The sequence below is a fragment of the Salminus brasiliensis genome, chromosome 21, assembly GCF_030463535.1.
Source record: "Salminus brasiliensis chromosome 21, fSalBra1.hap2, whole genome shotgun sequence".
In the NCBI taxonomy this organism is placed as follows: Eukaryota; Metazoa; Chordata; class Actinopteri; order Characiformes; family Bryconidae; genus Salminus; species Salminus brasiliensis.
In genome coordinates, this window is record NC_132898.1 from 29,283,992 (window position 1) to 29,310,075 (window position 26,084).

A 26,084-nucleotide genomic window follows, 5' to 3' on the forward strand; every position below is an offset into this window, starting at 1 on the left:
CTGTGTTGTTTACTTTAATGTCTCTTAGTCTTGCTTTAATTTAGCTCTTTTAGGAGTGTTAAAACTGTGTGGAAACGGGACATCGGTTTGTTTTTAGCCTGATCTGTAGACTTCAGCATTAGCGTTTGTTGTTCTGCTTTAATGTAGCCCTCGATTCTCCTTTTCTTTGCTTACTTTTCTAGTTCCTGTGTTGACAGAGTGTCAGTAAACCGTGCACTACAGCTCTCACAGCTGACTGAATCAGCTTGTCCAAACAGATCAGAACATTGGAGGTGTTGGACTACAGAGCCCCCTGTTACACGTCTGTTCATCATCGCTCTCTCCCTCTGCCTGTCATCTTCCACCTCCCTTTACCGCATACTCCCTCCATCCCTGCTAAGTTGCTTACTCCTCAGCCGGCCGTGTCTCCTTTTACTTAACCATCCTTTTCCACTCGCACCCTTTTTGCCCCTTTCTGCCCTTTTTCTACCCTTCCTGCTCCCTGATTCTGCCTCCCTTCCTCTCTTGCCCTCCTCATCCTTCACTCCATCCCTCTGCTTGTTTGGGAGGCAGAGGCTTGGCCTACTTTTGCTGGTCCAGAGAGGATGAGAGGGAGCAGTGTCTCAGCTGCAGGGGGGAAAAAAGCTTTCTCCATTTTTAGCTCTCTGGCAGTGGAGCTGTGTTTTGTGTGTGTGTGTGTGTGTGTGTGTGTGATAGAGAGAGAGAGAAGTTGCGTGCCACCCCCCCCCCCCCCCCCCCATTCCCTTTTCAGTGTGCAGGACTACTGTTTTTTTGACCAGTGAGGCAGGAAGCAGATAGTGACAGTAACGTCTTAGTGTAGCATGTTATCTGGAGTGCAGCATTTTAGCTTCTATGGAGCATCAGTGGGTTCTTATACGCGGTGCTGAATCACTAGCATGGGGAATGACTCTGCAGCCTGGAACTCTGGTAGGGTTTGTGTGTGAGTGTGTGTGTGTGTGTGTGTGACTGCGTTAGACAAGCTGGGTACAGTGATTCCAGCGGAATAGTAAAGGATTCGATGTTGCAAATTAGATAGAGGAAATGATTGGCTAGTGCTAATAAGCAATAATACTATGCGATTGGCTGTTGCTAATAGGAAATAGGAAGTGATTGGCAGATGCTAATAAGAAATAGATAACACCACTACCTGCCAGTGATCTACCACACCATGTGGTAGACTGGGGTTCGATTCCCAGTCTGGGTGACTATGCTGCGCTGCACCAATAAGAGTCCTTGGGCCAGACTCCTAACACTACACTGGCCCTCCTCTGTAATTGTATCCTGTAAAGGATTGTAAGTCGCTCTGGATAAGAGCCGTAAATGTAAATGTAAATAATAGCCAGCTAGGTCAGGAAGTCCCAGTCGGCACAACTGGTCTTGCGCTCTCTGCGTGTATAGTATGGCCCTCCCTCTCCCCCCATCACTAACCAGTGCTGTGCTGGTTAGGGTGGGCATCAGTTGGCTACTGTGGCAGATTTGGTTGATTAGTGGTCTCCTCCAAGCATGCTGAGCTGTCAGAGTTTGAAAAGATGCCTCGAAGGAAGCACATACTAACCTTCACCGTCCCAGCGCTGGTAGGATTGTGTGATTGGAGGAGACCTAGCTAATAACACATGATCAGAAATGATTGGCAGATCCAGAGCTGTATTTATTTATTTTTTTTGATTGTAGACAGACAAGAGAAATCATGGAAAAGAGGGTGTGTGTGTGTGTGTATACGTGCGTGCATGCACTCGCATACATTATAAGGGAGCATGTGGTGGTCAGTGTTGCATGGTTAAACAGGGCAGAGTCCACTTTGACCAGCAGAGCAAAAGCAAAGCATGAGCCTGAGGGACATTTGGGCACACACACACACACACCAGCTGAATGAACTCCATGGCTGTGTGCTGAATTGAGCCGTATTGAGATGATTTGCTCTGTTAGGTTTGCAATAAAGGGAATTTTTTGTATATTCACTGTTTCTACTCTGCCAGAGGTACAGCTCAATACCAGCTTCTGCTTCTGGTAGCTGGTTTTTCATGGTAAACCGTCTGGTTAAACTGGTAGGCCCGATTGACTCTTGACCAGCACAGCTTATGTTTTTATTTAAGTTTGATGGATTAGCTGGTCAGGCTGTTTGACTAGCGTGGTCATGCTGGTGAGCCAGCTGAGTCACTCCGGTCATGGTAATTTACCAGCTTGGTCATACTGGTTGCCTAGCCTGGTCAGATTGGTCATGCTAGTAGTCTTATTGGGAATGCTGGTCAGCCAGCTTGGTCATACTAATTGACTAGCCTGGTGATGCTTATTATGCTGGTTAACCAGCTTGTTCATGCTGGCTCATGCTGGTCATGGTGCTCAGTCAGCTTGATCATGCTGGTTAACTAACTTGGTCAGGTTGGTCTGTCATTGTTACTATCATTGTCATGTTTCAACTTGTTTGTGTGTGTGTGTGTGTGTGTGTTCCAGAGCGGACCATCGTCTCCAGTATGCGTCCGGTTCCTGGCACAGGCAGGATGGAGTGGATCATTCCTCTGGTGGTGGTGTCCGCTCTCACCTTCCTCTGCCTCATCCTGCTGCTGGCTGTACTCGTCTACTGGAGGTGAGAAAGAAAGAGTGAACGACAGACAGTTTTACACATTCTTCCAGACACGGATTGCTGTAGGCACTTTCTGATTCACTGATTACTGACTGAATCAGTGCTCAGTCATAGACTCAGTGAACGATTCACTCATTTACTTGAAGGATGGGAAGGTTGGGGGGGGGGGGGGGTAATATACTTTATTATATTATATACAGATCATTTCCTTTCACTTCTCAATGACACTTCCCTATCCCACGTAATGCTCCCGACACTGGAGGGGTGAGGACAGACACATGCCTCTTCCGACACATGCTCAACCAGCCACTTCCTCTTTTGAAACTGCTGCTGATGCAACATATCCGGAAAGAGCAAGGCCAGTTGTGCTCTCTCTGGCTCCGGCTACTGAAGCCATTTACCTATCCGGAAAGAGCAAGGCCAGTTGTGCTCTCTCTGGCTCCGGCTACTGAAGCCATTTACCTATCCGGAAAGAGCAAGGCCAGTTGCGCTCTCTCTGGCTCCGGCTACTGAAGCCATTTACCTATCCGGAAAGAGCAAGGCCAGTTGTGCTCTCTCTGGCTCCGGCTACTGATGGCAGGAGCCAGTCACCCTCAGGTCATAGTGGCAGTGCCTTAGTTCATTGGACCACTCAGAGCCCCTCTGTGGACGCTTTTTGGGATGGAAAAATAGGCAACCTCTTCCGAATGGGGTTTCAGTAATCCAGTTACAGTGTTTTATGGGGGTGTTTACACCTGACTTTCCATGTGATCAAGTGAAATCTGAACCCGGTCTGATCACCGAAAGCAGGTTTGGCATTAAACAGCCCTGAATGTGTTTTTTTGGAGTGCTACAGTCTCTCATTGGTTTAAATGGAATCCTGAAGAGCTGGTCTATCCTAGAAACAGCTGCATTTCAGCTGATTCACTGAATCAGTAAATCTCTGAATCAGTTTATTTGAATCAGTGTCATTATTTGATTACTTCTGTAACACTATTAGCCTTTAGGTTTGGCTGTACTACGGCAAAGTCCCAGCCCTGAAACTGTGTGTGTGTGTGTGTGTGTGTACGTGTGAATGTATACATGGGTTTAAGTACCTGTAATTCATCACCTGGAGGTTGTTGGCATCTTTATGGAACCTGAGGGCAGACGGAGAGCTGGCTGTGCATGTGTGAGAGTGTGTGTGTGTGTGTGTTTGTATAAGGTGTGTGAGACGACCTGCTTGTGACAGTAAGCAAGACGGAGAGGGGCTGTGGCCTCCCCTCGAGGCATTGCCATGGTGAAGGTAGTGTCATGGAAACGGTTTCCAAGGTCTTGTTGTCGTGTCCTCACCTCAGGCTGGGTGAAAGGGGCTCCTAAGTAGATTTACAGAGAGAGAGATGGATGAAGGGAGTAAGAGAACGAGAAAGAGAGAGCATTATTTTCACAAGTCCAATTCCTCTCCCCATCGGTCTTCCTTTTTCTCTTCGTCTTATAAAGGCTTTGTTTTCCTTCCCCTGGTTTTAGGGCTGCTTTTCCTCTAAGGAATTCTTTACCATTCATTTACCAGTCCTTCTCCTTTCAGTGTCGGGGACAGGTCTTGTCCTTGTTGCATTGAAAACCATGTAGTTCACTGGCAATCAAATTTACTTGCAATGACTGCCTTGACTGTGACTTGCGACTTATGGACGTCACCAGGTGTCGAATATCTTCTCTGGTGGTGCTCTTCCAGGCATGAACATAAGCTCTTTTCAGATCCTTCTAGTTTCCGAGGCCTTTAGTTTCCATTAGGATTCAGATCAGATGACCGACCTGGGTAGTCAAGAAGTTTCCAGTTTGCTTTGGCAGGATGTTTGAAATCTTTGTCTTGCTCTAGGCTGATGCACCGTCCAATGAGGGATTGGCAGGATTCAGGCCAACACTACCGCCACCATGTTTTACAGATGAGGTGGTATGCAAGCTTAGCATCTGTAGGCTTAGTGTCTTATGATTATGGACTAAACGTCTTTAATTATGAACCAAACTGTGGACCGGATTCAAGCCTGAACATTGCTTCTGTCATTTTGGACCAAACTACGGACAGAATTCATGCTTCGAGACGTCTGCTGCTGCTCTTTGTGCCTTTGCAACTTCCATTTGTCCATTTGTGGAAATACCAGTGTGTCGTACAGTGTGCCAGACTGTGTTGAATGTATACATGTGATTACTGGCTGAGCTATTCATTTGAACACAGCAGATGCCACTGCCTTTTTTCTCTTGCTTGATGATGCCATATTGTATTCCCACCCCACCCCCCTACGCTGCGGATTCCCCAACGTCAGACAGAGGCTGTGTTACATGAAGGAAAGGCTGTTTATCCAGGCCTCTTTGTCTGGTCTGCATCTGTTTTCTGGAACTTTCTCCCCAGTTTGCTGCCGAGTCAGTCTCCTAGGAGCTGCTAGCTTGTTCTCTAGTTGCCGATGTGTTTAGCAAACAGCTCTTGCTGCAGCACTGCCTGTCCCTCGCCTCTGCCCTGGAGCACCAGCACCCATCTGCTCCCCTTCACCACTCTCCTCTGGACCACAGTGGGCAGCACACACACTTGTGTGTATGTGTGTGTCTCTGTGTGTGTGTAGGTTTCTATACATTTTCAGGACATGTGTCATAAAACCAGAGGAAAAGTGGAGTAACTGGCAATATCAGGACCAGTAAATGTAACTGGCAGTACCAGCAAAAGCTGTGTAAAACTGGAAGAGCCTGAAACACCATTACGTTTGGGTTATTGAGGTAAGGCCTAGGATATAGATTTGTGCTTGCATAGATGTAGATGTTGCTGGTGGAATTGAACAAGGTTCAAAAAGAAGAAACGATATAGACAAAAGTATTGGGACACCTGAACATTCACCTGCACTTTGATTGTGTTCAGCAACAAGAGTGTTAGTGAGGTCAGGATGCTGGATAATTACCGCCCCACCTCATCATCCCCAACTCCCCAACTCATCCCAAAAGAACTGGATAGAGCACCACCATCCATCATTCCAGAAAACACAGCAACAGTGCCACTGCTCCACAGCTCAATGCTGCTGAGGGGGGTTATACCCCTCTAGTCCACGCCTGGCATTAGGCAGCATGGTGCCAACAGGATAATGAGGTTGATCTGCCCTGGAGAGTTCTATTCTATTGGCAGTACTTCTATACAGGAACAAGACAAGCTGTGTGTGTGTGTGTGTGTGTGTGTGTGCATTGGGCACATCTGTGTCAGCAATGGGTGCAACTGAAAGTAGCTGAATGCATTCATTAGAGGGGGTGTCCACAAACATTTGGACACACATTTTTATATATATATATATATATATATATATATATATATATATATACATATATACACATTTGGAGGATATAGTGTAGGATAGAGTGTTTATGTGTAGAACTTGATAACATACACACAGTCACAAATGCATGCACACACTCAGTCCTGACCATAGTGGGCAGTGTAGAGCAGCAGTGGTTCTCAGGAGTGTTAGCCTGATTAGCCTGGTTACTCCACTCCGCACTAACTGCTCACTGCTACTAAAACACATTACATGACCTCTGACACACTGCACATTGTGTATAGAAATGATGCATAAGTGACATCTGTGGCTGTATGGAGTGTGTTAGTGTAAGTGAAGCTTCATTCTTTGTGTGTGTGTGTATGTGTGTGTGTGTGTGTGCGCGCGTTGTGAAGGCAGTGCAGTGGATGAGCCGTCACTTCCTCTGACTGATACACTGATCCTCCGGGAACAGCGCTGACTGAAAAAAGCTATTTATCAACTCTCTCTCTCTCTCTGTCTCACTCTCTCTCACTCTCTCGCGCACTCTCTCTCTCTCTCTCTCTCAGCCCTTTCTTCCCTGTCAGTCAGTGTCACTGTACAGAGTGCACAGAAAAGTCAGGAACCGAACCGGAGTTCTTCTGGCTGCATTCTTCTAACCACCATAATAAGGTTATTGGAAGGGCCTTAGTCTGACTACTAGCACTGTAGGTGCTGTGGTGTTGCTAGGTGGTTGCTGTGGTGTTGCTAAGGGGTTGCTAGGTGGTCATTATACTTTCAGTTAAAGCATAAGACGCATTTCTAGGTGGTTGCTACTGTGTTGCCAGGTCTTTGCTATGCTATTGCTAAGTGGTTGCTACGCGGGTCCTTTAGTGTCGCTAGGTGGTTGCTATGGAGTTGATTAGTGAGTTACTAGGCAGTTGCAGTTAGCGTGGAGTGTTTGCTGTGGTGTTGCTAGGTGGTTGCTATGGTGTTGCTAAGCGGTTGCTAGGTGGTTATTATGCTGTCAGTCAGACATAAGACGTGTTTCAAGGTGGTTGCTATTGTGTTGCTAGGTGGTTGCTATGCTATTGCTTATAGGTTGCTATGTGGGTCCTTTAGTGTTGCTAAGTGGTTGCTAAGAAGTTGATTAGTGGGTTGGTGTGGTTTTGCTAGGTGGTTGCTATTGTGTTGCTAAATAGTTGCTAGGTGGTTATTATGGTGTCTCAGATGGTTGCTAGAGTTTTGCCAAGTGGTTGCTGTGGTGTCCCGTGTGGTTGGTTTATTAACAATAACTGATCTAAACTTTAATGCAAATCTTAGGATCAAACTGATGTAATTAGATAAATACACCAATGAGCCATAACATGACGTGTTGCTTTGTGGTTGCTAGGTGGCTGCTATGGTGTTGCTTATTGGATGCAGTGTGGGTTCTGTAGTGCTTTTAGGTGGCTTCTATGGGATTCCAGGTGGTTGCTATGGGGCTGCTAGGCAGTCGCTAAGTGGTTGCTGTGGTTTTACTTAGGTAGTTGCTAGGTGGTTGTTATTGTGTCTCAGGTGATTGCTTGAGTTGACGAGTGGTTGCTGTGGTGCCCCATTTAGTTGGTTTATTGACACTGAAACTGCAAATCCAAAAATATGTGATTACTCATGTAATTAGGTAAATACACAGCCATCAGCCATAACATTAAAACCACCTGTCTAATATTATGCAGGTCTTCCTCGTGCCCCCAACAACAGCTCTGACCTGTCGAGACATGGACCCCACAAGGTATCTGGAAACCAAAATGTCAGTAGCAGATTCTTGTCCAGAGTCTTGGTCTGCATGGATATAATCAGTGAGCCTTAGGTGCCCCTGTTGCCGGTTCACGGGCCGGAGCACTGTACACTGACCATTGCATACCTCACCTGCCTGATGCTTTACAGATGCTCTGACCCGAATGTATAGCAGAATGACAGTAACAGCTCCAGACTGGATTAGAGCACTCGGGACCCTCCTGACTCTCTTTCAGGGAGCCAGGGCTGGGAGGTAATTAGCACACAAAACTTTGAAGCGGTCCAACAGAACCCCAACAGAGTCCTGAGAGCTTTGCTTAAATGGACCCCTCAAAAGATCCTGCCAGGATGCAGAGCAATTCATGAATCATTCCCAGGGCAAAGGTCAATTACACCGAACTAATCCGTGCTCCTTAAGCGTTGTGTGAAGACAGCGTTGCAGCAGTGAAGCTAAAGTGGAGGCAGAGAGGATTACATAAGAGCTGCTGCTATACACACCGAATCTGTGCTTTGGAGAACAATCGCTACACTCTCCACACATAAAGTACACATCAGTGGACGGCCAGACTCTGACAGCTGGACTCTGAATGGACAGTCTGAAGGCTTTTGAAAGCCCAACCCTGTCCATCAGCTCACAGAGGAGTCCCCCTGACGTCCACACACACAAGAGAAAGACGAGGGTGGGAAGAGGGATGTGTGTAGAATTACACAGATGTACAGTGCATTTACTGTATATCATACAGTGTTAATATTTTAAACAGAATCTACATAATTAAGTAAAATAAAGTCAGTTATTAATTTATTCAGAAAGCTTTTTGATCGGATGCACGGTTTCCACGTAGCAACGTATTTTTCACATATTTTTTCCTATAGGAATGAATGAGTTGCAAAAATTGTTTGCATATACACTAATAATACCCAACCAGCCACATGGGGTACCACAACAACCACTTAGCAACACCCTAGCAACCACCTAGGATAGTCTCTTAGCAATGCCAAAGCAGCTATCTGTGATAGAATAGCAATCAGTTTGCAACACCATAACGAAAAATACAACCACCTAGCAACACCACTGGCAACCACCTTGCAAAACCATAGCAACCAACTAGCCACAACATAGCAACAGCCTAGCAACTGCCTGGACTGCACATCTGTTAACCTCTTGAACTCCTTGGAAACTTGTGTCTCCTGGCTTTTTTGCCTTAATTATAACTTAGGAACAGCTCAGCTCAGCTGTTTTGCGTATGGTTAAATAATCTGCGTCTGTATCAGTAAGTTCAAGTCTGCTGTTTATTGGCCCGCCTACCGGGCCGGCCAACAGGAGGCAATTTCGCTTACTGACTGACAGGCTGCAGAATCTGACGCAGGATTAGCTCACAGATCAATGATTAACTGATTAAGGTGTGTATAAAATCAAATCTGTCATTTCCAGCCTATAAAACAGAGGAGTGTCCCGTCTACAGGGTGTGTGTGGGTGTGTGTATGAGACAGAGCAGTGTCAAACAGCAGGTGTTTTGGAGGATTGTTAGGAGGTGGAATGTTGGCTGAAGTTAATCCTATTGAACGCTCCTCAGTCCACCCCTCTGTCACATCCACATGGTGTACCACAGCAACCACCTGGCAACACCCTAACAGCCACCTAAGATAGATGGTACCATCGCTGTCGTAGCATTAGCATCACCATCACAGCGCACAGCTATCGTAGTGTTTGGGATCGCTGCTGTGCCGACCGGCGGCCTCACTCAGCATCACTACTGCAAGGATTGCTGCTAGCCATCGGCAGCCGAGGCCCTGAGAGAACACAGTTGGCCTTGCTCTCTCCAGGATGGGTAGATGGCGCTCTCTCCCCACATCAGTGCTGGCTGTCACTGGCACCACTCCCTGCATCTGAATGAATTAGGCCTGACAGACTACAGCCCCCCTACACGTACCCCCCGTTATATCAGAGACAGATGTGCTGAACCTGTAGCTAACAGTACAGATGTGTGACTGCAGAATCTGACGCAGGATTAGCTCACAGATCAATGATTAACTGATTAAGGTGTGTATGAAATCAAATCTGTCATTTCCAGCCTATAAAACAGAGGAGTGTCCCATCGGCAGGGTGTGTGTTTGTATGTGTGTGTGTGTGTGTGTGTATGAGACACAGCAGTGTCAGGCAGCAGGTGTGTTGGGGGTGGAGAAGGTGGAATGTTAGCTGAAGTTAATCCTATTGAACGCTCTTCAGTCCGCCCCCCTGTCACCTCCCCGCTCTGGCTAATCACCTCACACTTCACGGCCCCTTCTCCGGTCAGTCGGGGGCCGGCATGCACCTCAGGCCTGGAGTCGGGGACAGGGGTGAGGAGCTGACCGCGGGTCGGCGTTCACAGCTTTGCCCCAAGCCGCCACGTGGAGTTAAAATCCGCGTGACACCACGGGGGGACCCAACCTTGATCCCTCCTCCTCCTCCTCCTCCTCCTTCTCCTTCTCCCTCTCCTCCTCCTCCCTTGCTCACCCTCTCTTTCTCTTTCTTGCCCAGTCTCTCTCTCTCGTGCTCTCTCTCGTCCAATCACTCAAAGGCAGCATGCTGAGGCTTCTGTCGTCCTCCTGCTCTGCTCCCCAGATCCCTCGTTCTTTTGGAGGATGAATAGCTTGTGTTCTCTCCTGTGTGTGAAGTACAGGTAGGAAGAGCAACATCCCAATGTCCCTCTCTCTCTCTCTTGCTCTCTCTCTCCCTCTTCTGCCTTGATCGTTTTCTCCCCTCTCTCCTCCGAGGGGACTTATCAGCACTGTTTTGTTGGAAAGAAGGGAAAGAAACAGCTTCTCCTGCTCCAGCCTTTGGAACCGGAGCAGATTCGCCTCGGCGTTCTCGTGATTTCCTCCACTGAGAGCAGCTCCACTTCTTGCGGGGCGGGCGCAGGGTTCAGCCGCTAAAGTCGCGCCTCTCGCAGGGCTTTCATAGCACCGTGCTCTGTTTGTTTTAGACAGGGCTTCTGTAGATAAAATGGTCCCACACTTGGTTTGTGAGTGTGTGTATGTGTGTTGAGTCAGCATGGCTGTGTTTGCTTTGCTCTATGGATACGGGTGTAAAGTTCACTTTGATCCTGGCCCGAGTCTGCAGTGCTACCGTTGTACACAGTCTGTAAAGCACTTATGTTAAGCCCTGCTGTAGGCCAGCATCAATCAGATTACTCATCAGATTACAATCAGTTACTCATCCATGGTAGTGACACTGGTATGTGACTGGCAACAGCATATATAGCTTTTGTGCACACTTGACTTGCAAGTACGTTGCTCACAGTAGCATAGCGTCGCTGTCGTGCAAAAGCTTGTATCACCAAAATAGCAACTTTTCAGGAGAAGGGAAAAAAATCTTAACTTTCAGTGGAAGTCAATGTAAAACGATTTTATTACAAGTCATTGTGGAGCATTTCTATTGGTCCATTCGTCATGAAATTGGGACATGATGAGAAGAACAATCACCAAATTCCAAATATGTCAAAAAGTGAAAACGTCATTTTGGACACACAAATTGGACACACAATTGCTAGATTCACATTAGGCCAAAAAGTAAACAAGTGGAGATACAAGGCCCTGTCCCATGCATGACAGCAACGATATGTACCATTTGTACACACTTTTATGTTACTCATAATAACATATGTACAGCTGCAATTGAAATAATGTGAGCGGATTAGGTGTATTAGCATAATTAACATAATTCATTTTCAGCTGTTTGCCATAACCCAATCAAACAAGACCAATTTAAATATCTCAGCACCACTAATACAACAAGTCCTTTCTCTAAATTCAACACTGAATGCGACTTTTAAAGCACACATTTGCAAATCAGGTGCTTCATTAGGTGCCTCAGGTGTGCGTATGATAAAACACCTAATACCTGGACTGGCTTGGGCAGGGGTGGGGCAATTCCGGTCCTGGAGGGCCGCATTCCTGCACAGTTTTTTGCCTTTCCTTGCTGAAGTACACCTGATTCAATGCATGTGTTAATTGCCAGGTTTAGTAGGTCTGTTAGAGCTGGGAAATCCACAAGCTGTGCTAGGCCCCGCCCCCCCCCCCCATTACCCACCCCTGGCTAGGGGTTTGTTGACTGTGACTTTTGAGTGTATGTGAGAAATATGGCTAAAGTTGTCCAGAGAGATCATTGCCTTGCAAAGACAGGATACCGTAGTTCACAAGTTCACATTCAGACTGGCTACACTACCTGGACGTTGCGGAAAGAGGAAGCTCTTCACCGGCTGCCACCAGATTCCTGAGGAGGCAGGTGGTCAAAAACCCTGGAGTGATTGCAAATGACCTGCAGCAAGACTTGGTGGCAGCAGGCACTGAGGTTTCATACTAAACACAGACTAAACGCTGCAGGTCTCCATGCCCGTACGCCTCTACTGACTACTACCGGTTAAAGCCACAGAAGTTTTGGGATTCTGTTTGGTGAAGCGATGAAACAAAAGTGAGCTGGGCCTGGGCCTTTGGATCAGCGCTGTTTCTGGAAGAGAAAAAGCCTACACCTACACTCTGCCTACACCGAAGCATGGCGGTGGCTCAGTGATGCTCTGGGGCTGCTTTGCTTCCTCTGGCACTGGAACCTGCAGTATGTGGAGGAAAGGAAAGATGGATATGATTAAGTATCAGGAAATTCTACAAGAAAACGCCAGGCCTTCTGTAAGGAAGCTGAAGCTTGAGCGTCATTGGGCCTTCCAACAGGACAATGATCCCAAGCATAATCATAAAAGTCCACCCAGGCTTAGTTATAGAAGAAGTCCTGGAATGTTCTGGAAGGGTTGTTTGACTTGGAACCTCATAGACAGCAAAAAAGACCCCAAAAAGCTGTATTTAATACAATTATACATTCAATAGAATACATTCATGATTGAGCAGTGGTGACCTACTCTGCATACTGATCTCAGAAAGAAAATAATTCTACATAAATAATAACTTTATATTGTATTCAATTTAACCAGATTTGAAGTCTGGTTTGACAAAAACTACCCTAAAAGTCCTAAAATAGATTTTTTGTTGTTTATGTTCATGTTTCTGTTGTTATAACATTCTGTATCACTGGTTATTAATAAATGTATATAAGTATTAGTCTGACCAGTGAATCCAAACTTTATTGGTTTACACTACTTTATTTACAGTAGTGTAAACTATAAATGACTCCATTAGTCAGACTTTATTATATATATATATATATATTTGTATTAATCTCTCTCCATCTCTCTCTCTCTCAGGAGGTGTTTCCAGACTGCTCATTTCTATGTGGAGGACAGCAGCTCTCCCCGAGTGGTTCCCAATGAGAGCATCCCAGTCATCCCCATCCCAGGTCAGCTTCACTCTCTTATTCCTGGATCAACCTTGACCACAGTCCAATATGTGACCGTGTGTGACCAGGGCTGCACTAAATCCATGATGTAGGATCAGCGAGGGGTGGGGGGGTGGAACTCGCCGACCTTTTAACTGGTTCTCAGTATTGTGTTCATTACCAACACTTAGTTGTTGAGCAGTCTGGGCTGATCACATTCCTTTAAGCCTTTAAAGGTCTGATCTGACCACGCATAGTACAGTACCAGTGAAACATTCAGACACAAGTCCTTAATAAAGGCCTGTTATTAATAATAGCAAAGACATTGTGATCTTCAGTTTTGGATCCTTCTGAACAGCCCAACATTGACTTGATGCAGCTTCACAGTATTAGTATTCTCTCAAGCAAGCAGGACATCAACTTCACTATTTATATTTGTCTTGGAAGCTAAATTCCAGCCACAACGCCTAATCCTTTAAACCAACATGTCTTTACTGTGCAAGTCTTGAGAGGAAATGATATGTAAAGCCGTTTATCTGGGCAGTAAGTGTTGATTTGTTGAGGACTAATTTAAAATACGGATAAACAAATACACAATACACTATGATTGTTCTGTGGATGAGTGTGTTAGCTTAACCATTTTTGTATAACCAGCATATTAATAACTTTATTAAAAACAAGTCAATAGTGTTGTCTTTTACTGCATTCATGTTTATTTGTACAGAGTTTCACTGTCATGCAAAAAAGCTAGAACTTTTGCAGAGTACTTGTACATTTACAAACGTTTGACTGGTATTGTATTATAGAGGCTGATCTCAATAGTACCATTTCTTTGGGTTATGGGTTAACCCATTTTCTTGGGTAGAGTGGGTTAAAGCCAGTAAGATACTATAGCAAGAAAGAACTTTCCAAGCAAACCAGCATCTTTTTGGAGCAAAACAACACAGTGGGTTGAGGTAAAATGGTGTAGTGTGCACCAGCTGCTGAACAGAACCCCATTTATGTTTATGATTATGCTTGAATGGCTGAATAACTGCATGCAGAGAACTTCTAGGGCTACCAGTGCAGACAGTTAGAAAGGTGTACATGGCCTCCTGGGGACACCTTTCTAAAGGGTATTATTGGCTGTATGTCCTGTATGTAACCTAATCAAGACCACTGAATTAAACCTGTATAATAGCTTTTTTTTGGACGGATTATTCCAGGAAGCGTCAGTTTTCCAGACGCTATCTGAGGAAAATGACATCAAGCATAGGTCTTTTTTAGGGTGCACTCTTAAAAATAAAGGTGCTACAAAGCCATGCCATTGTAGAACCTCTTTTGGTCCATAAATAACCAATTGTGTTTAGAAAAAGTGAGTGTAAACTCACTAAAGAACTTGTGAATAACTTTTACATTGACTTCTTTACATTGACTTCTTAAACTTTCCAAAGATTTACACCCACTTGCAAAAATGGTCCTCCAAGGAACCAAAAGTGGTTCTCCTATGGGATCACTCAACACACCCAGCAATTGCCATTTAGCGATAACAATTTTCTCGTTGCCATTTCCCACCCATTAGCTGGAACTCTTCCTATCACATAATAGCATCAGTGAAGGCCACGGTTTGCTTCCTCTGAGCCATGAAGCCAAACTGCCGCTAACTAGAGCTAGGCTGGTTATACTCTCTGGCTAAGGACTCCTGTTCGCGGATGGGACCTACTGATGATTGAGCCAATGTTTCATTTTACATCAGTCGAAGCGTACCACTGGCTTAAGGTCGGGACTCGAGACATACAAACACCAGTGTAAACTGGGCATGCTTTGCTCCAGGTACGCTAACCCAAAACACTGCACAGTGGTACTTTGGGTGTGGGCTTCTTAAGTCAGCAGATAAATTCCTGTGCTTTTGGCTGTGAAGCTGTGGAGTGGCTATTATTCATGCCGTGCCTCACACACACATACATTATCCATCCCTCTCTCTTGCTCTGTCTTCCCCTTTTGCACTCTATGTAAAAATAATTGGCCCTGTCTCATGGACTGAGACAGTGTGTGTATATATATATATATATGTGTGTGTGTGTGTGTGTAGGCATGCATGCGTATGTGTGTAAGAAGCAGAGGCGGAGTGGACCAGAGTTTATTTTAATGCCTACTCCAGACTACTCCTCTCCCAGATTAGGGTAATGACCCTTGGACATAAAAATCCATCACAGCATTGATTTGAACATGAACAGGGAGTGATGAGCTTTTCAGCTGGTTAATAAAGACGACTGCAGGGTTGTAGCACCGGTCCATGATCGCTGCAGCAAGTCTTCCGGCCCTTAGAGCACTTTCTAGAACACCGCCTGCAAGTGTAACATAAAAACGGAGCTCTTGTTTGCATCACAAACTGTGTGGAGCCTGTTCTGTTCGAGCTGAGGCGCCCACATTTACGTATTTACTATACAGAGCTCTGGAATGGAGCTGGGCAATATGCCAGTGTGTGATGTTTGATATTTTCCAAGATGTTCAATTTGGCAAAAATTGCTCCAAATATGCCAAAGAATGTATTTATTGAGTATTTTAAATATCTTTGACACGTCCAAATGTTTGTGGACACCCCTTCTAATGAATGCATTCACCTGCATGTTGCACCCATTGCTGAGTGCACACACACACAGCTTGTCTAGTCACTGTAAACTTGTAAGACTTCCAACAGAATAGGACTACTATCACCATGCCTAATGCCAGGGGTAGGCTAGAGAGCTATTAAGCCCCCCAGCATTTAGCTGTGGAACTGTGGAACTACTGTTTTCTCTGAAATGATGGATGGTGGTGCTCCATCCAGTACTTTTCGGATGAGTTGGGGATGAATGCAATCAAAACCTCACAGCAATGCTTCTCCAAAGTCTAGAAGAAACCCTGGGACAGTAGAGACAGTTACTCCAACAAAAGCAGAATGAACTTGTACCCTTGATTTCAGAAGAAACTATGTGTGAGCAGGTGTCCCAATACTTTTGTCTAAATAGCGTATACTTGCTACAGTGCAGTGCGGCACACTGAGTTTTAGTATACAACTCTATTTGTGTCATGGTTGGGACAGTGGCTGATTTGGGCGTCAGCATCTTTCAGGTGATGCACTGAGGAGCTAACGTAGCGATTAGCATGCTGGCTAACACCTGTGCCTACAGTGAACAGTGAAATCACAGAATGATGATCACACAGTGTCCTGATTGGCTGTGTTTGCAGCCTCTCTCTTTTATTAGCGTATTATATATATGTGTTATATACGTGTTTCGACTGAGCTAACATTAGCATTCCCTCTGATTTGGGCCTTCAAAGCTGGGCCGGCCCTTCAGAGGTCAGCACAGCCAGGGCAGGCAGCGTGCTTGAAGTTTAAAATATTGTTATTGGTATTGCAGTAGAGAGCGCTGCCGGTAGACTTGCTTTGATGGTGGTGTTTTGGACACAAACACACACACACACACACACACACGCACACACACACACACAACCACGTTGGTACCCTGATACCTGCCTTTGTGTGTGTGTATATGTAAATAATGAGGGTGTACATTTCTAACCTCCTGCAAATCAGATTGATTAGGATTCTTTAGGAAACGATTCACTGAATCAAACCCTAAACGACACCATGTTTGGATTCAGTTTGGTTCTTTTGAAGCAGTTCTGTATAACTGAATAAAAAAGAAAATCTAAATGCTTACACCCTTAGTGATTACTCACAGTCTGTGTGTGTGTGTGTGTGTGTGTGTGTGTGGTGTTCAGTGGATTGTTTGTAGAGTAAGAGTGTAAGGTGAAGCTAAGCAGCTGTAGTAGCTGAAGGTTGTGTGTGTGTGTGTGTGTGTATCTGACAGTGTGTGTATGTGTGTGTGTAAGAGAGGCCTGCCACAGCGAGGCCCATTCAGGATCTGGTTGAAGCACTCCAATTCTCATTGTTGTAGCGTGCCACAGCTCACAGACCCCCCCCCACCCACATCGCCTCTGAGCCCCTCAATCCAATTTAGCCCCTTTGTCTGCCAGCCTGGCAACAACACGCAACCATTTACCATGGGCAACTTGGGTACACACACACACACACACACACACACTCGCTCACACACACACACGCTCTCTTTCTCTCTCTCACTCTTTTATTTCTTCTTCTTCTTTTTCTTTCATCTTTCTTTTATATTTCTTCTTTCATGTTTTTCTTTTTTCTTTTTAGTCTTTCCTTTTTTTCTTTAATCTTTCTTTGTTTTTTTATTTTTATTCTTTCTTTTTTCTTTCACATTTCTTGTTTTCTTTTTTCTTTTAATTTTATTTTTTCTCTTGTTTTTTTCTTTCATCTTTCTTTTTTATTTTTATTCGTTCTTTCTTTCATTTTTTTCTTTTAATTCTTTCTTCTTTTTCTTTTCTATTTTCTTTCTTCCTCTTTTTCAACACTGTCATCTCTTCTTCACTAACTCTCTCTCTTTCTCTCACTTTCCTTTTTGCTTCTTTTCTTCCTTCTTTTTTTCACTCCCTTTATTTTTCTTTACTCTGTTTCCATCTTTCTTCTTTTCTTCTCTCCCTTCTTCTCTTGGCTTTGTCTCTCTCTCCTTTCTCCCTTTCCTGAACTATTGTAGTCTTCTGCATTTACTGTGGAGGTGTGTGTGCCTGTCTGTGTGTGTGTTTTGGTGTTTAAAGGCTTGAAAGAGGGTTAATAGCTGGAAGGTAGTGTGTGTGGGTGTGAGATGGTGTGAGTGTTAGGTTTTAAATAAGGGTGAGAGGTCAGGTTTTTTGGCGGTGAGTGCAGGGGCCTTTCAGGGTCAGCTCAGCCTGGACTCAGACTTTCACGCTCTAAAGCTGCTGTTGGATCAAGTGCAGAATTTCACATAGCTGAGAAACAAAGAACGACCATAAGCAACATATTTAATGTGTGAATCTCTCTCTCTCTCTCTCTCTCTCTCTCTCTCTCTCTCCTCGCTCTCCTCTCGCTCTCTGTAAAAGCACGAACAGATTGAGTCCTGAATCATTTATTTCGTCCTTTCAGTTCGAGTCCTTGCTTCTTTCACCTGGATGATGGTGTTATCTGCAGTGGAATGGAGATTGATTTACAGTGGTTTGACTGAAGGGAGAAAGGTCACCTCTGAGGTTTTACACTAACTCTAATCTCTAAGGTCACAATAAGTGGAGTTAAATAAGTGTGTTCCTACAGTTTACCCTGCTTTAACACAACATCTGGGATGGCACATGAAGAGCACGTTAATTAGTTTAAGTAGTCAATTCATCCATTTTGACTTTGAAGGACGGTGTTAGCCCCATCATTGAGAGATCGTTGGTTCGATCCCCAGGGATGCCACAGCTGTCGGTGGCCGGGAGTCCCAGAGAGCATACCTGGCCTCACTCACTCTGTCTCCCCTCATCACTCTGACTGCACAGACTGCAGCTGTCTGTGAGCAGTTAGTGTTCTCCTCCAAGCATGTTGAGCTGTCCGATAGCATTGCGTTAGCAGTAGTTCGGAAAGGTATGGTTAGTTGACCTCAACTATGAGGTCCTTTGAGGAAGCACATGCTAGCCTTTAACCGGCCAGTGCTGCTGGCATCATGTTCTACTAGTTCTACTAGCTGGGTGGAAACTGGAAATTACTAATAACTGGGAGAAGAACTGGGATGAAAGAAATATCACATTTATCCATGTATCTCCATTTTTGTTCACTTTTTGACATAATGTGAATTTTTACTTATTTATTTATTTATTTTGATTTTGATTGCTGTGTAATATGTATTTGCTGTCACGCAAAATCCTCATATCTTAATTTTTGCTGATTTGACATAAAAAGTGAATTCTATGTAATAAACCGTCACTGTCCCACACATTCCTCATATCTCCATATTTGCTGGCTCAGTGGTCTAATGCACTGCCGCTATGGCCACGGTGGTCACGAGTTCAAATCCTGAGCCATGCCGCTTTGCTGTCAGCGGAGGCAGGTGGGTAGACAGCGCTGCTTCCCCTAAGCACTCTTAAAGCGATGTTGGCTGGCACAGGGATCTGTTAGCTGGCGTGGTGGAGCTGAAGATCTGCTGCTTTCCTCAGAGTGTGACGTCTGCCTAGCGATAGCGCATCGGCGGCAGTTTAATAAGAGGCGATTAATGGCTTTGCATGTATTGAAGCAGACATGTTAAATCCGTACCCCTTTGCTAGTGCTAGAGGAGGCTATGAATGAGTGAGTTCATTGGCATGCCCAAAAAAAGGGAAATATTTGACACTTTTTTTATATTATTAAAAATAAATAATTTGTTTTGCTGTTTTCCAGTTTTTGACATAATCTGAATCTCTCAGTTGTTCAATTGGATTGAAATACAATATTTTTGCATCGACTTCCGTTGAAAATTAAGGAGCCTTTTTTCTTCTACTGTAAAGTCACTGTTTTGGATATACAAGGTTTTGCGTGACATTTTTTTTCAATTTTTTTTTTAGGAAAGAATTCCCACCGTACAATCATTGTACAATCATACAATGTTCCCTTCACTCTGTTGCAGATGACATGGAGGCCATCTCTGTTAAACAGTTCATCAAGCACATCTCTGACCTCTACGCCAACAACCAGCATGGATTCTCCGAAGACTTTGAGGTACACACAGACACATGCACCACCACGCACATCCTCACCATCATTGTAATGGTTTAGTCCATTAGATTTGGTCTCTGAACAGCTGGCCTGGCTCCTTCTCCCAGCATGTGTGTGTGTGTGTTTGTGTGTGTGCATTTGTTGAGCGCTTCTGACAGGACATCATTAGAGGCCAGACCGGCAGAACTCTGTCAATGTGACAGCAAATAGGGATGTTTTACACCCTGCATGTGTGTGTGTGTATGTGTGTAGACCAGATGGTCTTGGACTCTGCTGCCCCTTGCTTGTACCCTCCCTTGTCCAGGCCAGAGCACTGGGCCAGCAATTCGTGTCGCAGCTGTGCTGAGCTGTCAGACCTTTCAGAGTGTATTAATATTAATCTGTGCTGAGATCACAAATGATCAATAATCCACACAGACGCAGGCCACACATCTCCATTCATCCGGCCTGCCTGCCTGCCTACCACGTTACACCAGGTAATGGGAAGTGTCAGGCCTCAAGAGATGGTCGGTCAGATATGCGTGCCTGTGTACCACATATAAACAGCTATAGGCGAACAGTTGTGCTCAGGTCATGCTCAGGTTTGCACTGATACACTGATCATGGACATGGATTTTATGCCAATATTGGGCTTTTAGTGGTTCTGAACTGCTTCTTTATGGATCAGCATGAGTAACAACATCTGTAATAGAAAGAATTTCATGCATTTCTGGGTGTTTGAAATCAACACAGGGTCAAAAGTATATATACAGCTCACCTAACATTTGGTTAAATGTCCCTAAGCAAGTTGCACCTTGACCAGACTGATGGGGGAGGACTTTGGGCTGGAGTTCAGGTGTCTACTGCTTTGTGGTATTCCCCTCTTTGATAAGTAAAGCCAGGGATGATAGATGACAGGGTTAAAAGGGAGGTGACGGGGTTGCGTAGACTTGTCATAGACACGTGAACAAGGTAAACGAGAAAATTTAAAGGACGTCAGATTTGGAAGAAGGATCTTCAGGCATGTTCCTCCCTCCTAAAATTTAGTTATTTCTAAACACCACTTATGTGTAATTTGGCCAAGATTGCCCAAACTTAGGACACCCCATTAAAAACCTTTGTCTTTTTAACATATGTAAAGATCCGGACATTTGACTTTTTACTTAAACAACATTAGGAAGCGGATGTAATCTAACTAAATCAATAAAGCTCAAGAAATGTCTTTTATAAAATGTAATTAATCAAAATATTATTTTCCTGTGAGGAAAAAAGTTAGGACGCCTCCCATATTTACTACCACTTCACCTGACGCTAAAATTAGCGTCAGGTGCAGAACATCAGCTGCAGAAGATCAGAACATGGTTAGAGGGGATTTTGGAGGAGCCTGTCTTATTTCAACCTCAGACACTCAGCCTGGTCTGCTGTTGATTGGTGATTACCATGGACAGATCCAAAGAGCTCTCTGAGGCCTTCAGAAAGAAGGGTGTAGATGCAGAAGATTCTGAGAACACTTAAATCAGAAATCAGCCGCTCCACTGTCCACTAAAGCATTTACAAGTGCAACAGCTGCCAACATGACCAGGTCAGGCCGTCCCAGCAAGTTCAGTCCAACAGCAGACCTCAAGATGAGTAAGGAAGTCTCCAACAATCCTAAAATGTCATCACAGGATCTACAGGTAGCTCTCACCACAGCTGAAGTCAAAGTACAGCATCAGATGGAGACCACACACGTTTGATTTTCATGAGAGGTGAGCAAGGAGGAACTGTCCTTAACACCTAGACCAAGACCACGACCATGGCCACGACCAGGACATCTGGAACGATGTGCTTTGGACGGATGAACCCAGAGTTGATTCATTTTTACACTGTAATAGAGGACATGTTTGGCGTGAAACCAGACACAGCATTTGAGCACAAGAACCCATCTCAACCGTGAAGCATGGAGGAGGAGATGTCATGGTTTGGCCGCTGCTTTTCTGCAGTAGGGCCTGGAGAGCTCTCCAACACAGAATCCACTAGGAATTCTTTACCGTAGCAGAGGGAGCTTGAGGAAAATGTGGGACCCTCTGTCTAAAAAACTAAAGCTGGAACGTCACACTGCTGAAAGACTTCTGCCTGGAGGAGTGGGAAACACTTTTTCCCAGTTGCTGTCAGATTTGATGTTCCTTTTCAGCCAATGGAAGAAATAACAGCTATTAGGGCAGAGGGTGTCCTATTATTTTTCTATTATTGGCCTATTATTTTGCATTTCTATCAATTACACTTTATAAATAACTTATTTTGAAGACATTTCTTCAGTTGTATGTATTAGGTTATATTACCTCCATCTCCTAATATTGTTTATGTGAAGATCAAAAGTCCAGATCTTTACATATACTGAAAAAGACAAAGGGTTTCATGGAGTCTCCTAACTTTGTATTAACTATGTAGGTTTTGATCGTCGATCGTCTCCCTGGGAGTAAAATGAGTGTTCGCTGAGGGCTGTTTGTCTGCGGTGTCTCTCTCTCTCTCTCTCTCTCTGCAGGTTTGCAAATGTTTCTCTCTGCTTGATTCCACTTTAGTCTCTGTCACTCACTCGCTGCGAGAGAACATTTTGTAATTCGGTAATTCCCTGCTTGCATTTATGTGGATGTGCGGGGGATCTGTGCTTTAGAGGCAGGCTAGACTGGCATTAGTTTCGCGGTTTAGAAGCAGGCTAGACTCGGATTAGGTGTGCAGTAAAGACGAAGGCGAGCGGGGGTTAGATCTGGGATTTAAAAGGCAGCTAAATCCAGAGTTAGATGAGAAGGTTGTGGTGTGTGTGTGTGCGTGTGTGTTTGTCTCTTTTCACGGCTAACTGACTGTCTAACATGGCTATAAGTGGGCTGGGACTGGTGCAGCACAGTATTATCATATAATAATGTATCATTAAACAGCTACATTTATAATAAATATAATGTTTAAAAAATGTGAATTTGAATTTGTCCAAATATTTGTGGACACCCCTTCTAATGAATGCATTTAGCTACTTTAAGTTGCACCCATTCCTGACATGGATGTGCAAATACATACATACACACACACACAGAATAGGACTCTCTGTAGCAGATAAACATGAACCATGAATGCCAGGCGTGAGCTAGAGGGGTATAAAGCCCCCCAGCACTGAGCTGTGGAGCAGGTGGAGGAACTGTGTTCTCTGGAATGATGGTTGGTGCTTCATCCAGTACTTTTGGGATGAGTTTGGGAGTTGGGGGACGAGGTGGGATGGTGATCATCCAGCATCCTGACTTCTAATGCTCCTACGAAAACTTGCATGGGTAAACAAAAGCAGGATAAACCCCATTTTTTCGAATGAGCAGGTGTCCCAATACTTTTGTCCATATATATACCTTCGTTTTACATATTGTCACGGTGACTTTACAGAAGTGGAATAGAATAAGAGTTATTTAGAGCATTTCTATTGGTCTATTTCTCAAGAAATATTCACACAGTGTACAGAACAGCTACAGGGTTCAAACCATGGAGAAAACTACAAACTTTATTCTCACTAAAGCAAAGAAAAAAGACTTTTATTTGTAGTCGGGCTAAAAACACACTGCAGGTTCAACCAGTAGCTTAGCATAGACTGGAGCTGTGGCTAATGTGACTATCACATATTTGCATTGTGAACGCTGCATAAATCATCACACTCTTGCCCCAAAACAGGTCATATTTTTAAGGAATCTCAATAGATTTGAATTTTTATGAATTTTTAGCCCACTTTTGTCTTTTTCTACTTTTTCTAGCTCCAGTGCAAAAATAAAGAACCAAAGTTCAGACACCAAAAATGTCCTGGCTGATCAACTGATCTCTTACTTTACGCTGGGGATGAGTGTCCTTTCTCACATCTCAGCCTCTTCCCTTTTCCCCTCTTCGGCGAGTTCTCGGTGCCGAGGGGTGGAGAGTGGGAGGTAGCTGACGATGAGAGAGAGCTATTGTAAGGCTCCTCTAACCAGCATGCTAGGCCTCTTTTTCTTGCCCACATGCTGCTTGATAGACAGAGAGAAGTAATTTAACAGCGTGTGTGTGTATGTGTGTGTGTGTGTGTGTGTGTGTTTGAGTGCCTGTTGACACTGGGTAACAGTTTGACTTTAGCAGTTGAAAATCCAAAGGACTGTGGTGGATGGATCAAGCTTTCTTTCAAGCATTCTTTACCCCTATAAGTACAAAAGATAACCACAATATGGACAAAAGTATTGGGACACCTGTTCATTCACTGTTTCTTCCAAAATCAAGGGTATTATTGAGGGAGTTTATCCTGCTTTTGCTGGCATACTGGAGCTAGGTTAGGTGCTGCTTACCCGCAGCAGGCAGCCGTCTTCTGGTCTTCTCCGGTTGGGCTAGCGTTAGCTTTTAGCCTGTTTTAGTCACTCCTCCAGCCTCTTCATGGTGTGGACTGTTATGTAACAGTTTTGGCGTTTTTGGAATTGACGCGTTTCACAGCTCTGTTTAGTTTATGCCAGATTTTCTTTTCGTTGAAGAGGCAACAGTGTTCAAACTCAACGATATTCAACTATATCAAGATTAATACAGTAGTTTTATCAGATTGTTAGACACGCATCATCAGTCTACGAGAAAGTGAAGAACCCAGGCAAGATATCCACAAGCTTGATAGCTTGGTCAGCTGAAGACGTATGTGGGTCTTTTCTGTGGGTGCTTGAACTTGGACTCGGACACATGTTGTGACTGACGGCTAACTTTGATATTTGGTTCTCAACCATCGCTTTAAGGGGTTGATGAGAAGAGAGCGTGAAGGAGTGTGGGTATGGATGCGGCTATGTGCACGTACACCTCCTTGACGGACTTTGGGAAGTGTTTCTGTCTCCTTCAATGGACTCCTCTTGGGTGCCCCTGGGCCTTTCTCTTCTAGCACCTCCCCATCCAGAGCAGCAGAAAAGGAGAGAGGCAGCAGAGCAAAACCCTTTTTTGGACGGAGCCTCCAGGGCCCCTGACAAGTGGCTTTGTGCTGGCTGGCCCGCGAGAGAGACGTGGCCAGGATGGCAAGCACAGGCTGAGAGGGTTCCTGGAGGCCGGCTCAGGGAGAGGTGGGGATGGGGTGCATTCCGAGTGGGAGATTTTAAAGGGATTCCTGGGAAAAAGAGGCCTTTTGGACGAGGACCCAGAAGCATGGTGGAAGGAGGGGCATGGAGTCTGGCGTTCTGTTGGTGGAGAGAGTGAGGAAGGCATGCAATTATGAATGAATGGAGAGAGCAGGACAGAAGGGCAGGGTCCAGAGTTTAAGGGTGGTAGAAAAGCATGGCTCGGATCACTGCACGCTGAACTGACCCAGTTTCGTCCTTCATTTGAACCAAAGAAGGACCTTCAGTTTGTCTGTTGAGAAGTTTCATTAGAGATACGTTTGGTTATCACTGAACATTTGACAGATTCATGGTTCAAGGTAAATAAAAATATTAATAATAATAGGGTAATCGCTGCCTTCATCAGCATGCTGTTGAAGGCATGCTGTTAACGGGGCAGCGGTGGCTCAGCGGTTAGAGCGCCGGGCTATCGAAAACAGGGTTGTGGGTTCGATTCCCGGGCTCGGCAAGCTGCCACTGTTGGGTCCTTGAGCAAGGCCCTTTACCCTCTCTGCTCCCCGGGCGCTGGAGTTGGCTGCCCACCGCTCTGGGTGTGTGTGTACTCACTGCCCCTAACACATGTGTGTGTGTGAGTGTGTGTTCACTACCAGATGGGTTAAATGCGGAGGACACATTTCACTGTACAGTGACAAATACGTGCACCTTACCTTCTATCTCTACTGCTGTCATACTTTCACACATGTCCTCAAAATCAAAATCTTAATGAGCCAATGCATAATAATGACATAATAATCATTATTTAATGAGAATAATGACATAATAATGATCTTGTTTGGGTACTAAAGTTGAAACGCTCAAAGAAAACCCAAAATCACAGAATCCCAGATCTCAGGATCCTAATAAAAGGATACTAGGTCACTAAAATATATACTTGGCAGATTGCCAAGTTCAATCCGCAGCGATGCCACAGCCATTCGTAACCTGGAGTCCCCAAAAGCGTAACAGAACATGCAAAGAGAGCCCATGGATGGCCCTTCCTCACCCCCCATCACTTAGCTCAGGACCAGCCAGCATGGGTCACTGTTGGCTAGGATTACAGGACTGGTGGTTAGGTGCTCTCCTCCAGTTGCGTCGCATTAACAGCAGTTTGAAAAGAACCGGGCGGTGTGGCTCCTTGGTGACCACCTTTCAGGTGAGCACTGTAGCTACCCCTACTCTAACAGCCTTCCCACTGTCCTGTCATGAAGGATGAAGGTAGAGCTTGTATGTTGCACATGAAGACAGGTGTTGTTTGCTGAACTTCTGCTGTCACTTCTGACAGCTTTCTAAACACCTCAGAGGTGTCAAACAATCTGATTGCCACACTTTATCTTCACACACACTGACGCACACACACAAACACATGTTCGCACACTGTATCTGTTCACATATAGGAATAAAACCAGGCAACATGGATCCCCGGGCTGCTTCTATTTTTCTGATTTAATGACTGCTTTAATGGTCGTTATTTATAAGACTGGATATTTATAGAATTGAAGATTTACACCACTGTACTGAATGACTTGTGTGTGTGTATGTGTGTGTTTGT

General features: G+C 44.8%; 1 protein-coding gene across 3 annotated transcripts in view; it reads left to right on the forward strand.

Annotated features, from left to right (window-relative positions):
• Positions 1-26,084, forward strand: part of ptprga (protein tyrosine phosphatase receptor type Ga) — a 366,588-nt gene that overhangs the window by 321,334 nt on the left and 19,170 nt on the right. For all 3 annotated transcript variants that reach the window (XM_072666504.1, XM_072666506.1, XM_072666505.1), the window contains 3 exons: positions 2,452-2,584; positions 12,816-12,907; positions 19,369-19,460. In XM_072666504.1, the coding sequence (XP_072522605.1) occupies positions 2,452-2,584; positions 12,816-12,907; positions 19,369-19,460 (317 nt within the window). The remainder of the gene's footprint in view (positions 1-2,451; positions 2,585-12,815; positions 12,908-19,368; positions 19,461-26,084) is intronic.